The following is a 13,151-nucleotide window of genomic DNA, read 5'->3' on the forward strand; positions in this document are numbered from 1 at the left end:
AGGACTTAAGCAAAGAACACCACACAGAACACCCTAGACTGCCTGACTCGCAGGCTGGGATGGGATTCTGTAAGGCCAGTGGCAGCACAGGAAACATGCCAGTGTATGATGATGATGATCCAAAAAGATCTGATATATCCACCATCAAAGGTAGGGAACTCCTAGCTTCTAGTGGTGGTAGCTCATGATCCAACTGACTCTGGAATGGCTACTGGAGTTTCTGATTAAAAAATAAACCTGCCTATTTTTGAGACAGGCCAGCATACTTCCAGTCTCTCAAATATCTTGGGCAAGTCCACCTCTGTCTTTCCTCCACGTGAGAAGTGAATCCGGCCATTTGCAGTTGTAAATTGCAAGCCCACAGGGTGAGATGGGATTGTGAAAAAAGGGGAACATTGGTGGTAGTGGTGGAAAAATAGAGTATATACTGAGCAGAGAGCTGGGAGAGTGAAAACCAAAAGGAGTAGAGGATGGAGCAGGTGTTGAGGGAAGAAGAGGCCATAGGATGGGAGATGGGGAGAAACTGTACTGGATAAAACATTGTACTCAGCACACACTATTTTTGGCAGTCTGACTTTTGCAAGAGTCTTCTTTCCCTACCATGGACTTCTCTATAGCTAGAAAAACAATGTTCTGTTCTGTTTGTTTGTTTTTAACTGAGCCACTCTGGGGAGGGGAAGTTTTGATTTAATTCACAAGCTTTAAAGCTCCATATTAGTTCTACAACGGAAAGTCTTTCAAGGGACTAGCAAATATCAAACACCAAAAGATGCATCATAGTTCAGTGATAGTGGCCCTGGGGATGATAGGTACCATGAACACAAGAATTATCAATATTGTCACTGTCTCAAATGTGCTACCTGATTATTAAATAAAGCTACATGGAGACAGAGCCATCATTTAATGATCAATATGCAATAATTTCTTAACACTAGAATTGTTTGAATAACATGCCTGATATAATGGAAATAAACAATACATCTATGCCCAAACAAAACTACATTAGGTTTTAGTGCGGCTTCCCCCTGCCCATTCCAGGATATGGTCCTGGCTGGTAAGTTACAGATTTTGGTTGTTTATGGTGAGATGCCCTTAGACTAGGCCTTGGCGGTCGTGTTATTGTCACAGAAGGTGGTGGTGCCTGCATGTCTCCTCTTCCAGAGCTGGTGGTGTTGCTGTTTCTTGCCATATTTCCTTCTTTCTTTGCAGGGCTATTTCTTTTGGTAGAGTCTGATTTATTCTCTTGTATCAGAAAAAAGAAGACCCAGGATTATTAATATTATTTCATTTAAAACAAATGCTCTTTCCTCATCTCCCTGCATAGTTGCTCCTGCCATCACCCTATTTATATACAATAAACCTGTCTGTATGCACTGTTGTTCTTGTAAAGGTCTTCTACACTAAGAAACCAAAAGTACAGATGTTAGCACCTGTGTTCTGGACAACATCCAGTTTAGATATTTACAATCTGCCTGCCTAAGCTCCCTTTGCAGTTTTATTTTGATCGTCATAATAGGCAATAATTCCAGTATCCTTATGTAACCCCTCCTGTTGGCTAGCCCAGTGTGAGGTTATTCAGCATAGGGGAAGCTTGTGACTTCTTACACCACTGTGGGGGGAGGGCTAGGCCTGAGGCTGCTTGGTGTGCTCTGCGTTGTGTATGTGTGAGTGCACCTCAGACCAGACCCACTCCGACAAATCACCAGGAACAGGCTTTATTCTGTGAAAACATAGAACAGGAAAACAATTCAGCAGCCCCTTCTCTCAGCATGCAGCCTGTGTGCTGCTTCTAGCACAGTCCTTGCTGAGACCCTGCTGGGGGCAGAGGGCACATCCTGGCAGGAACCAGGAAGTTCTCCCAACATGCCGCAGTTTGTTGTCCACAACTTGTAGTTCCCAGGGCTGCTGCTGAAACACACTGGACCTTGGGCTACACCTAGTTTAACATTAATAACACATCTCTGCCTTTTTGTTTATTATGGATTTGTAATTTTTGTTTTTATTGTATATTTTCATTAACAACCACAATGTGCAAAGCACTTTCCTAACCTAAATAAAGGCACAACCCCTGCTTGAAGGAAGGATGTATTAGAAACTGATGGTGAAATTTCAAATTCGGGAGGAGATCCAAGAGATCCCCATTTGAAATGCTAATGTGTTTAACTATAACCAAGAGGTAAAATTAAAGTGGTTAATAGTATCAACCATATTTTTATTCACTCTTGCTCCATTCAGTTTCATCAAGAGTTATTCAGCTTGGCAAAGGGCCTCTTTTTAGCAGTTTTGAAATATGTTTCCACTACAGATTCTTGATGCTTCCTAGTTTGTGATCAATGTAGGCATTTCATTGTTTTTTCATAATATTCTAGAGTGAATTTCATGTGACATGATAAATAGAGATTGGGCCTGAATCAAAACTCTGGATTCAAACTCTCCAAAATGTTGGGCAACTTCAGATCAAAGCATTGTGATTTGGGGCCCGTCACCTGTAGTTAGATTCTTTGTGCTTCTCTCAAATAAGACTTGTGTTATTGCCTGTGTAGGAAGCTGGCTGTATGGATAGGTTTAAGGTTGGTTTAGCTTGCTCTGCTCTAGTTTCTTCAGACAGTGTGGGGGAGAATGGATGTTTTTCTAGAAGATATTCTCTAATTCAGTGAGGATTAATTCAAGGTATTTCTATGGCCTGTGTAATAGAGGAGCTCAGTCTAAATCAGGGTGGTCAATAACGGCCCACAGGCTGGATGTAGTTCACCAGCGTTAGCCCCTGGAGGGCCGCCAGATGCTTTATTTACCTGAGTGTCTGCAGGTACGGCTGCTTACAGCTCCTGGTTGCTGCGATTTGCTATTCCCAGGCAATGGGGAGCTGTAGGAAGTGCTGGCCTGGGAGCTGGGAGCAGCTGTACCTGCAGATGCTTGGATAAATAAAGCATCTGGCAGCCCACCAGGGACTAATCCTGGTGAACTGAGTCTAACCCACAGGCTGCTTATTGACCATGCCTGGACTAGATGGTCACAGTGGTCCCTTCTGGCTTTACAATCTATTTGTTTTATGTCTTCTGTAAGTGACATTGCATTCAATGGTTCTATTACACCTCTTTTGCCAACAACCTGAATTTAGATTTAAAAAACAACACCTATTCTCTCGCATCCTAATCCTGTTTCTAATCCTGCTTTTACTCCCTCGTCTGAGAGGAGCTGGGGTTGCTGTAAAGTGAACAAACTGTTGTTCAATGGGAACGTTTTGCATCAGTAGAATCTCTAAATAATAATTCCCCCTGGGAAGCTGTGCTGAAAGGATTCTTCTGTTTTAAGGTGAGGGATTTCAAGACTTTTGGTAAGGCTTTCACGCTACCACTTTTGTCAGTCAGGGTGTGAAAAAACACACCCTGGTTCAACATAAGTTTCTCCTGCAAAAGTGCTGGAATGGACAGGCTGTGTTGGCAGAAGACACTCTGGCTTATTAGGGGTGTTCTAAATATGCTGAGAGGAGTGTTCTCTTCCATTGGCTTACAGCGGCTACAGGGGAGACCTTACAGTGGCACAGGTGTGCTGCTGTATGGTCCTTGGGGTAAATGTAATCTATGGTTGCACAGGATAGCCCCATGTAAAAAAATCTACTTATTGATTCCTCCAGCGTTACAGAGGAAACTTAGTCAGACAAAATTGGCTCTTAATTACGCTCATCCAACCTTCTTGCGCTGTTGTGCCTGAGGATAGAATTTAGCTCAATTTCTTTATGTCCACAGCCATTTCAGGATAAAAAATTCGACATACAGTAATTTCCAGCTGTATTCTGGACAAACCTCATTGAATTAAGTTTAAGTGTTTTTGAATACTCCTAAATTGCACTTTTTATGTGGTACTGTAGGGTTATTTGTAACTTTTCTAGGAAACTTATTAATGTGAATGTTGGGGAAATGTTAGGGACAATGTGTGTGAAGTGAAATTCCTAGCTAGCACTGGGGAGGAGGGGATTGCCACCCCAAACCTACTGACTTCACCTTTTGAAGTTTCACTTCCAGGGGTGATTTTGTTTGTTGATCACTTGTTACAAGAGAACAATTCAAAGACCCACCTAGACTCTCCAGGTTCCAACAAACAAAGGAAGGACTTTTGAATCAGTAACCCAAGTTTAAACTGACTCAGGGCTTTTGTTCTGATCCAAAAAATGGATAGGACCCTGGTCCACGGAGAGCCCCAATCTTTTGGCTGGTACCAGTCTTCCAATCCTTCCCTGATTCCTTTATGGAGATTGGGGGATGGAGGTAAGGGAGGCACAATCTCTAGCAAAGTTATTTTATTGTTTTTGATGTTTTCTCTATAATGCACCAGGTGCTCACCTATCTCTGTAATGCTTCTAAATTTCTTAGAAAGATCTGTGTGATAGTGTAACTGTGGGCAGTTACACTATCAGTCTCAAAAGAGAAAGCAAGTAGATCTGCTTACAGTCTACCTTTCTCTGGGAATAACACAGTGAAGGCAAGGAACTGTTTGGCTTGGAGATATCTGGTCACAAGTGGAGAGAGATGCATGTCTCGCTCTAGAGGCAGCAGCCAAGGGGGCTGGAAGCCGAGAATGGATGTTCTTGCTGGACCACTGAGGGGAAATACAGGTGCAGGTGCCCAGAATTGTGACACAAATCTCTCTAACATGTTTTACCTTCTGTTGGTTTGGGCTGACTCATGCTCTTTGCACTTGGAACAAGCAAGTCCTCTAAATCTTGCATTGCAGAATTAGTAGTTGCTTTGTTGTTCCTCTTGTTTTTCTCCTCTTCACGTTGCTGCACAAATTTAAAATGGTTAGATTTCATTGGCAATTGGAGATATGATCTGTGAAATAGCTGCTTGCTGTCATGCGTTTCCTGGCTTGAACTCCAAGAGTTTCCTATGCACAAGGGATGGCATCATTTCATGAGGTTTCTGTTTCTCTGAGTAGCAGTCCCTTCTCTTTCAAGGCCCCTTCGGCACTCATTCATGATCACTTGTCCACTATGGAGTTGATTTGTGTAGTTTTAGGCAGCTTATGTACCTCTAAGAGCCCTATACAGTGGATCTAAGGTTTGGGCCATATCGTATCTAATACATTTTATAGACACAAGTAGCTCATATTTTAAGCTGTGGACAGAGTTAAAGTTGAACATTTAGCCTTAATTTCTGGAGGCTGCTGATTTCTGAGTGCTCATTCTATCACCCTTAATGTTACATCACTCCCTAGGTATATTTCACTGAATGTATTTTATGTGGCATCAATTTTTATTTTTCCTCTGACTAAGATCCTGTTTAGTACCAGTAAAATATCAGATATAGTCTCCTGCAGGGCTAGACTCTAATTCTGGGTTTCAAGAGACCTGGGTTCTATTCCTAGCTCTGCTTCTGGCTTGCTAGGTTACTTTGGGCAAGTCACTTCACTGCTTTGTATTTCAGGTTGCCTTTCTGTAAAATTGAGATAATTATGGTGATCTCCTTTGTAAAGTGCTTGGAGAACAACGGGTCAGAAGTTCTATAGAGCAAAGACCTCAGTGTCACTTGTTCCGTTTGCTTTGTAATTTTTAGAAAGTCTGTATGTTACATTGTTAGCACTTTATCAACCATGGCAAATCTTGGCTTCCTTTTGGCATTCACTATGCTAACATTAATCTGAATTATTTGGACATTGAATTTATTTTGTTGGGTATAATATGTAATTCTGGGGAAATTTCACTGTAATTTTAGCATGAGTTAATATTCACTTATTAGGAAGTATGACTTACCAGTTACTGAACACTGCCAAAATGAAATACCCAATAAAGAAAACTCTTTTTTAAAATCATGCAGTATTATAACATAGTTTACAAGGAATAGCTATTTAAAAACAATACTCTAGATCAAAATGCAAGTGCATTGTATTTTGGAAACATCTGTTTTGGATAAATCCCATACATACCATTTGCATTTTCTTCTTCAGTTCTGTGTTGGCATGCTGATATGCCTCTGCTACAGCATTCAGATAATAGATGGCCAGGCTGCAAATATAAAAAAAGATATTATCCTGGCAGGATAGCGGAAACATATCCTGGAAGGGAGACAAGCAGATAAGTCTTCCAGCCACTGCAAACAAAAGGGGAGGAGCTCAGATGGGAAAAAAAGAGAATATTTTCAAAGGAGCAGAATTACACGGGGAATCTCTCCAATAAGCAGTGCTACATGGGGTTCTCATTTGACACGATGCTTGCCAATTTTGGAAAACATACAAGTTGTGTGTTAGAATCAGGGTGCAGGGTTATGAAAAGTATAAACAGTAGGACCAACAGGAACAACTGATAGTATCTGCTCATGGCCAACATACTTCTGGGCGTTTGGAAGACAGGAGGCACTTTCTAGATAGTGTAGCTGTAGTTAAAAACTTTTAAAGCAGTTGTACTCAATTTTTTTGACCCATAGCCCACCTCACTCAATGCAAACCTTTCCGCGGCCACCAGCTAACCACCCATGATGACAAAATGGGTGCAGGAGTGGGCTGTGAGGGGTGGAGGATCGGGCTGGGAGGTTGGATACAGGAGCAGGCTGAGGTTTGAGATGTCTGGATGGGAGGTAGGTTACAGGAGAGGGCTGAAGGTGGGAGTCCTGGATGGGAGGGAGGGTGCAGGAGTGAGGTGGGGGTGCAGAGTATCAGCAGAAGGGGGATTCCTGAGGGGGATAGGGTGTGGGGTGTGGGCATGAGGAGGATGGGGGGGTACTTATCTGCTGCTTCCAGGCCTCTCCCCTATGCTGCTCCCATTGACCATGATTTTGGCCAGTTGCAGCAGTGGGGAAAGCCTTCAGGTGATTGGTTTCCTGTACTGCCATTCCCCGCAAGCCAGGACCAGCCCAGGAGGTTCAACTCTCCTCCCCCACAGTGAGAAGCTGGTGCTGGTGCTCCAACCTTGCAGGGGTGGGTATGGAGGTGGGAAGGGGGTTGAAGTGCCAGCGCAGGTTCCCTGCTCTGGGCAGGAGGGTGATCCCCAAGCCCGTGGCCCACCTGCAAGACAGTCTGCAGACCACACTTTGAGAACCACTGCTTTAAAGCTTACCCTAGCTATGAATAGGATTTGGGATAGGGGATACAAAGGTTAACTCACTGGCAGCATCCAAAACCTTTTTCTCCCTATTTTCTCTTCACAAATTACCTTCAGTCTATTTTCTTCCCACACCCAACCTTGCCATCCTTTCCTCAGTCACTGAACTCAAAAGGGAGTTAATCTAGAGGCTATTATACCTCTTCTCCCTATTCAGTACAGGAAATCTCCCAGTCCAAGACTGTTTTTGTTTCCAAAAGCCAGCAGCTCTGTATGTGTAAGCTTATTGTGCAAAAATGTCCATGGGCTTCTAAAGACTAGGAAGATGATATTAAAGTTATCTAATGATTAAAGACCAATCCCCAAAGGATGTGTTTAAAGAGCCAAAGGACAGTGGTGTAGCTTTACTGAGTTCAAGAGAATCACACTAGGGATGAACGTGGTTTATTCTGAGCAGTCATTACTTACACTGTGTATGTGATAAACTTAAAAAAACAACAAAAGGTCTGGTAGCACTTTATAGACTAACAAAACATGTAGATGGTATCATGAGTTTTCGTGGGCACCGCCCACTTCTTCAGATGACCAGAGTTACACTGTGTATGTGGTTCTTGTGAAAGAGAACAACAACAGGGTGCTGATGTCTGTCTTGGCTATTTGTATGTCTCTTATGTCTGTAACACCTCACAATCTTTAACCTATTTAGCCTCATAACATCCATATGAGCTAAATCACATTGGAAGTCTGTGGCAGAGCAGGGGATTGAGCCAGGGTCTTCCAAGTTAAGGCCAATAAAATGGAGTCTTGCCTTTTCTAAAGAACACTGCTCCACTCCACAATCTTCAACTGAATTGTTACTAATAGGCACAGTACAGGCTGGAAAACGAATGTAAGCAGGAGTCACAGACTTTGGGCTTGATTCTTTCTCACACAGAAAAGAAGCAAAAAAAAAAAAGTTGGATCCATGCTAGAGGGAAACAAAAGCCAAAGGGATAGGAGATGTACTGGCAGTGGCAGGCAGACTTTGGCTCTCAGAGAGATGCATATTTTACAACATGCCGAAGTGTCTGGGACTCTCTCATCCCTGCTGCCACTAGGCAGCCAATAATATAGAAGGTCTATCTGGATAAAACATACTTAAGTTTGCAGAGCTCTCTCCTACATAGTAAAAAAGTCAAACCTTAGTCTACTCTTGTGTAGATTAGTGATGCAGTATTTTGGGAAATAAAAACTTTGCCTGTGCTCATGGAAACATCTTTTTGGTCTCTGTAAGCCAATAATAGTTTCATAGCTACATAATTGAATCTTATGATTAGTCATCTTTTGATTTTAAGGTCCTCCTTGAAGTTTTGGTTTTGATCTGACTGCACTTAATTTCCAGAAGGAAACATGTTTTGAAAAAGATGACTGGGATCTGTTCCTTCAGAGCTCCCATGATCTCCATTCGCTCTGTTTCCACTGTCCCTTAAGGCATGTTTACACTAGAAAATTATTTTGAAATAACTTACTTTGAAATAACTCCCAAAATAACTATTTTGAAATAGTGTGCCCACACTACAGGGAAGCCTCAAAATTAGTCCGAGGCAGGCTCCCTTAATGTGGACGCACTACCTTAACTTAGAGCACTGGTAAGTAATTACTTTGAATGACTCAGGAGGGTAGGTGTTTCGAAATAGCAGCAGTGAAGCGCTCACACTACTGCTGTTTTGAAATAACTTATTTTGAAATTAGTGTTATTCCTTATGGAAAGCAGGAGTTATTATTTCAAAATAGTCAGCCCCTTATTTCAAAATAACGGGCTTGGTAGTGTGGAAGTGTCACTTATTTCAAAATAAGAGAAGTTATTTTGAAATAATTACCTAATGTAGACCAGGGCTTATTCTCAACTCTCGGAGTTACTCTGAATAAATCTGTTTTTGCTTTGTGTAGATTTCAGTTGCCTTCTCAGTCCTGTGGGACCCCTTCATTAATTGTAGTAACTGTCGTGAAATCTTGGAAATTCTTCCCATTTAGCAATTTATTTAACAAGTGAGTCAATCAATGTGAACATGGTGATTTTTCCCCATTGGAGCATTAATGCATTCCCACACTACTTCTGGCATTTTGTCAGCAAGCTGGGCCTATGTTCCCTTTCTCGTACATTTGTTGCATTTTTTCTAGATATGCTCTATTTCCTCAGGGCACGTTGTGGCTCTGAGAGAAATTCCTGTGGGCATTTTAGGACTGATCTGCTCATATAGCTTTTGAACCTCATTTTAAGATGATTCGATGATGGAGTGGAGAGGAACCACATGAAACAGGGTGGTGGAATAGGCTTTGTGATAAGGTGCTTCTTACACACACATGATTTATCCCTCAGTAGTTCGTGTTTTTGTTTTTTTGTTTTTTTTGTGAGACAACATGTGTAACTTACACTACACTAGCTGTGTGGAGAGTTCACCCAATCTCATGGCTAATCCACAGAAGAGGTTTAAGTCTGCTACTGCTTTCTATTAAAGGGATACATTCTTTAACTTCAGCAGTAAAGGTCATATTTTCAGCTCTGTAGGTCAGGATTTCAAATCCTTCTATTGACCCACAAGAGGGTTGGTTACCTATCCATAAACCTAGTTTATTTAAAATAGCTTCTTCCTCACTCCCCAAAATGAGGCAGTTAGAAGTAAAGAGGAAGCAGGGATAAAACATTTCACCTTAAGTCTAATATCCACAATGTATTCTCTGGCAGTTGAGGCAAAGAGTGTAAATGAATTGGAGACCTCTCAAATTGTTTCTAGAAAAGTAAGGAGAATTGTGGGAGGTGAAGAGGGAACAAACTAATTCAGTTCTTAGAAAGGTAGAGCACATTTTATGAGTGGCTGCCTGCCACTGAAACCAAGCTAATATAAATTTATGATCCACTGTTTGTAGAGGTTATTTTTTGTATTAAGGCAGTGTTGCAGGTTGACTTATCTGCTTCATTTAGGAAGGGAAACACAGCGTCTTTCAGAGCTAAGTGAAATGCTGGCTGTGGCATTTTCTCTTTTTAATCTTGTTATAATCTAGAGCAGGATCAGTGTAAGGGATTGGACCCAATTTGGTTCTCTGAAACTGTAAATACAACAGCAATAGTGCTGGTAGCAGCTAATGGATTATAAGAAGGGAGGCAGGAAATCAGGGGCTAGAAATGATTCCAAACTACCTAATTATTTGTGGAGAAAGGTGGTTGAGACAAAACCAAAGCCATGGCCACTTGCTGTCATTAATTATGGCACAATCAATGGTGGTGCTAGTTTTAGCTACATAGATGCTTGTTCACACTAGCAGCTGAAAACCGTTCAGATGGTAGCTGTTATGTCTCTGAAAAATCTGATAAATCGAAAGGCACAGTTGGCTTATCTGCCGCTTTAATTGGCTCAGACACATGCCAAAGAAATCAAGCAACAACAAAATAGGTTTAAAGCAGTGAGGGGTTTTTTAGTTCCAAGCTACTTTTCCCCTAAATTCTAACTTCAGCCAACTCCAGCTGCTTGGAAACAGCAAATCTTTTAAACTCTGCCATGCTGAACTTTGCAAATATTATAAGTGTAGGAACCAGAAATAATCACAACAGTCCTTAAAGCTACATGCTCTAATTACAGCGGAGGCTTTTAATCACTGCTGATCTAGGCTAGTGATCTATAGGTAAAAGAACGTATCTCATTAAAACCCCATGATCCCTCAAGTCTCTCTTCCCTCCAAACCTATATGATTGCAAATATAACTTACACCATAAGCAGAACTGCAGGTATAATCAGTCCTGGATTTGCCACATAACTGAAGATCTTGGCTACAAAAAGTGGAAAATCCTGCTTGATGGTCTCTTGGATGACATCAAACATTTTTTTCTTTCCACTAGAATGATAAAATGACCAATTACTCATTGTAGGCAACAGTAATACTTTGTTAAACAACGTTAAAAGATTTTTGTAAAGAACAATAATGTTCTTTCTTTTGTCTGTCAGCATGCTGTTTGCTACTAAGTCTTTGGACATCAAAATACTGTTAAAGTGACTTGCTTACAAATATCTTTCAATTCAGCCACTTTTTCTTGGATTCTAACAACCTGGTATTGATTATGTGAATGACCTCTACATAGCTAACTTGCTTCATATATGGGTATATTAGTTCTCCACGTTAATTCATGAACTTATTTCCCTCAAATCCACAAACACTCTACAGACTTTTTTAAACATCTGAGATTTCTGACTTTCATATCACATTGAAGGATGGCCTTTTCATTGTGGAGATAGCTGTTCTTGAAGTTGGCTCATTAGTGAAGAAAGCATTGATTTGCATAAGCAGAGCTAAATAAGATAAAAAATGGCAAGCTGTGATTATCACTTAATAGGAAGCCCACTGAAGGAGTAATTTTAAGCTAGACTGAATAAAGCATTAGAGAATATGCTATGTGCAAATGAAATAATCATACACAGGAGGGGGATGGTCTAATATGTTTCTTTCATAGCTGCCAACATTTACGGTTTTGTGAATCAGTGATGGATTCAAATAGTGACCATTTCTGTGTGCAGTATTAACCCTTTTCATAATCCTTAACCAAGAATAAAGAGAGTCTGTTTAAGATCTAACAAGTATTCTGGACTCCAATTTGGAATAAGTCACAGTCCATCCTTATGACAAGGGTCAACAGAGACAGACAGGCTGGCCACAATTTTACTAGCTTTCATTAGCTGAATAGTACAGTATTAGCCAAATTCCTCAACATTATGGAGGGAGCCCTGTCCTGAGGAGTGGAACAAGGTGGATATGATTGGGTTTTGAAAGAGAGGCTTCAAGGTGTGAAATAATTCTTTAATGCTTCAGACAATGCTTTGAGATTGTTGTGAATTGATTTATGAACTCAGAAACTCTCTTCGGGTTCAGGTACACCACTCACACCTGCCTATAAGCAGACTGCATTTTGAATTCTGTCTTTGAGGGTAGTTGCATAAGTGTGTGTGAAAGTGTCATACTTGATATTTTTGAGCTTTTGAGCTTTTTACTTTCATGTGCCCACAACTGGCCTTATAGATGATTGTTCCCTGTGCCAACTTTCATGGATGCCAACTCAGCGGGAGACACCCCCCCCCCCCACCCAATCTCTCCTCCAGCTCAACTGTTCATGGGGTATTACAAACATTTTCTTCCTAGGGCAGCAAAACACCAAAAGCTGGCCCTGCATGTCACTGTAATGTCTGTGAAAGGTGTTGACTCAGCAGCTCTAGAGGCTGAAGTGTTTGTGTTTATAGACTAGGTACAGCACGAGGAATTAAAAGTTTCCTGCACTGTTGCACTAATCAGCCTAGGAAGTAGAAGGTCCTCTTCAAAGGGGGATAAAGTGGTGAATGAAAAAGGGGGGGAAAGTACCTGAGGCATCTCTACTCAGTCTTCCAACAGGCTTCTAGCTAGTATGGAAACTTTTGTGATGTGGTACAAAGCTCTGCACGGGGAGGCGATTGCTAACTCATTTCAACATAACCACTAAGCAAGCATCAGATGGTAACAAGTCACAGTTTCTGGTTGCCTATGCTAGACTGAATTGGCAACCTCAACGTGAAAGCTTTTGTGTCTCCTCAGAGCCACCTACTACCTGATGATCTACAGATTACATACTAGTGGGTGTATGTGAGGGCAGGATTGCGCACACAGCGCTGGATATTATGATGTACTTTGAAAAGGCAAGATAATTAAATCCTGCTCGACTGGTCCATAAATTAAGAACATATTATTATTTCCTCCTATTCCCCAATTCTCCATAGATTTCTATTGACATTGTCCATTAGCAAGGGAAGAACCAAGACAGTGCAACTAAAGAAATAATTTGTTCCAATCTGGCTCTTTGCTGAATCAGACTCATTGTGCACCAGGAAATAATGTTACTAAATCAAATGAGAGCTCATTGGCATATTAATTCAGTCCCTTAAATATTTGGTGCAGTGCTAGTTCAGAAACATAGAAAGAAATACTATTTATAAAAGTAGTACCAGAGAATTTCAGAACAGTCTGGGATTCTGTTATTTCTTAACCAAATAGAAAATGATCACATGTTGTGGTTGCTATTAACTATAGACTTTGAAAGCTGTTTTGGGGACTATTTTTTTGT

At 41.2% G+C, this 13,151-nt stretch overlaps 1 protein-coding gene across 1 annotated transcript in view; it reads right to left on the reverse strand.

Annotated features, from left to right (window-relative positions):
* Nucleotides 1–894: 894 nt before the first annotated feature.
* The window catches only part of TMC2 (transmembrane channel like 2), a 62,477-nt gene continuing 50,220 nt past the window's right edge, over nucleotides 895–13,151 (reverse strand). Inside the window, exons 17-20 of the mRNA XM_075919832.1 lie at nucleotides 10,778–10,903; nucleotides 5,923–6,001; nucleotides 4,660–4,780; nucleotides 895–1,242 (exon numbers count right to left, since the gene is read on the reverse strand). Coding sequence (XP_075775947.1) covers nucleotides 1,010–1,242; nucleotides 4,660–4,780; nucleotides 5,923–6,001; nucleotides 10,778–10,903 — 559 coding nt within the window. The 3' untranslated portion in view covers nucleotides 895–1,009. The remainder of the gene's footprint in view (nucleotides 1,243–4,659; nucleotides 4,781–5,922; nucleotides 6,002–10,777; nucleotides 10,904–13,151) is intronic.

This window comes from Pelodiscus sinensis, chromosome 2, assembly GCF_049634645.1.
Source record: "Pelodiscus sinensis isolate JC-2024 chromosome 2, ASM4963464v1, whole genome shotgun sequence".
NCBI lineage: Eukaryota > Metazoa > Chordata > Testudines > Trionychidae > Pelodiscus > Pelodiscus sinensis.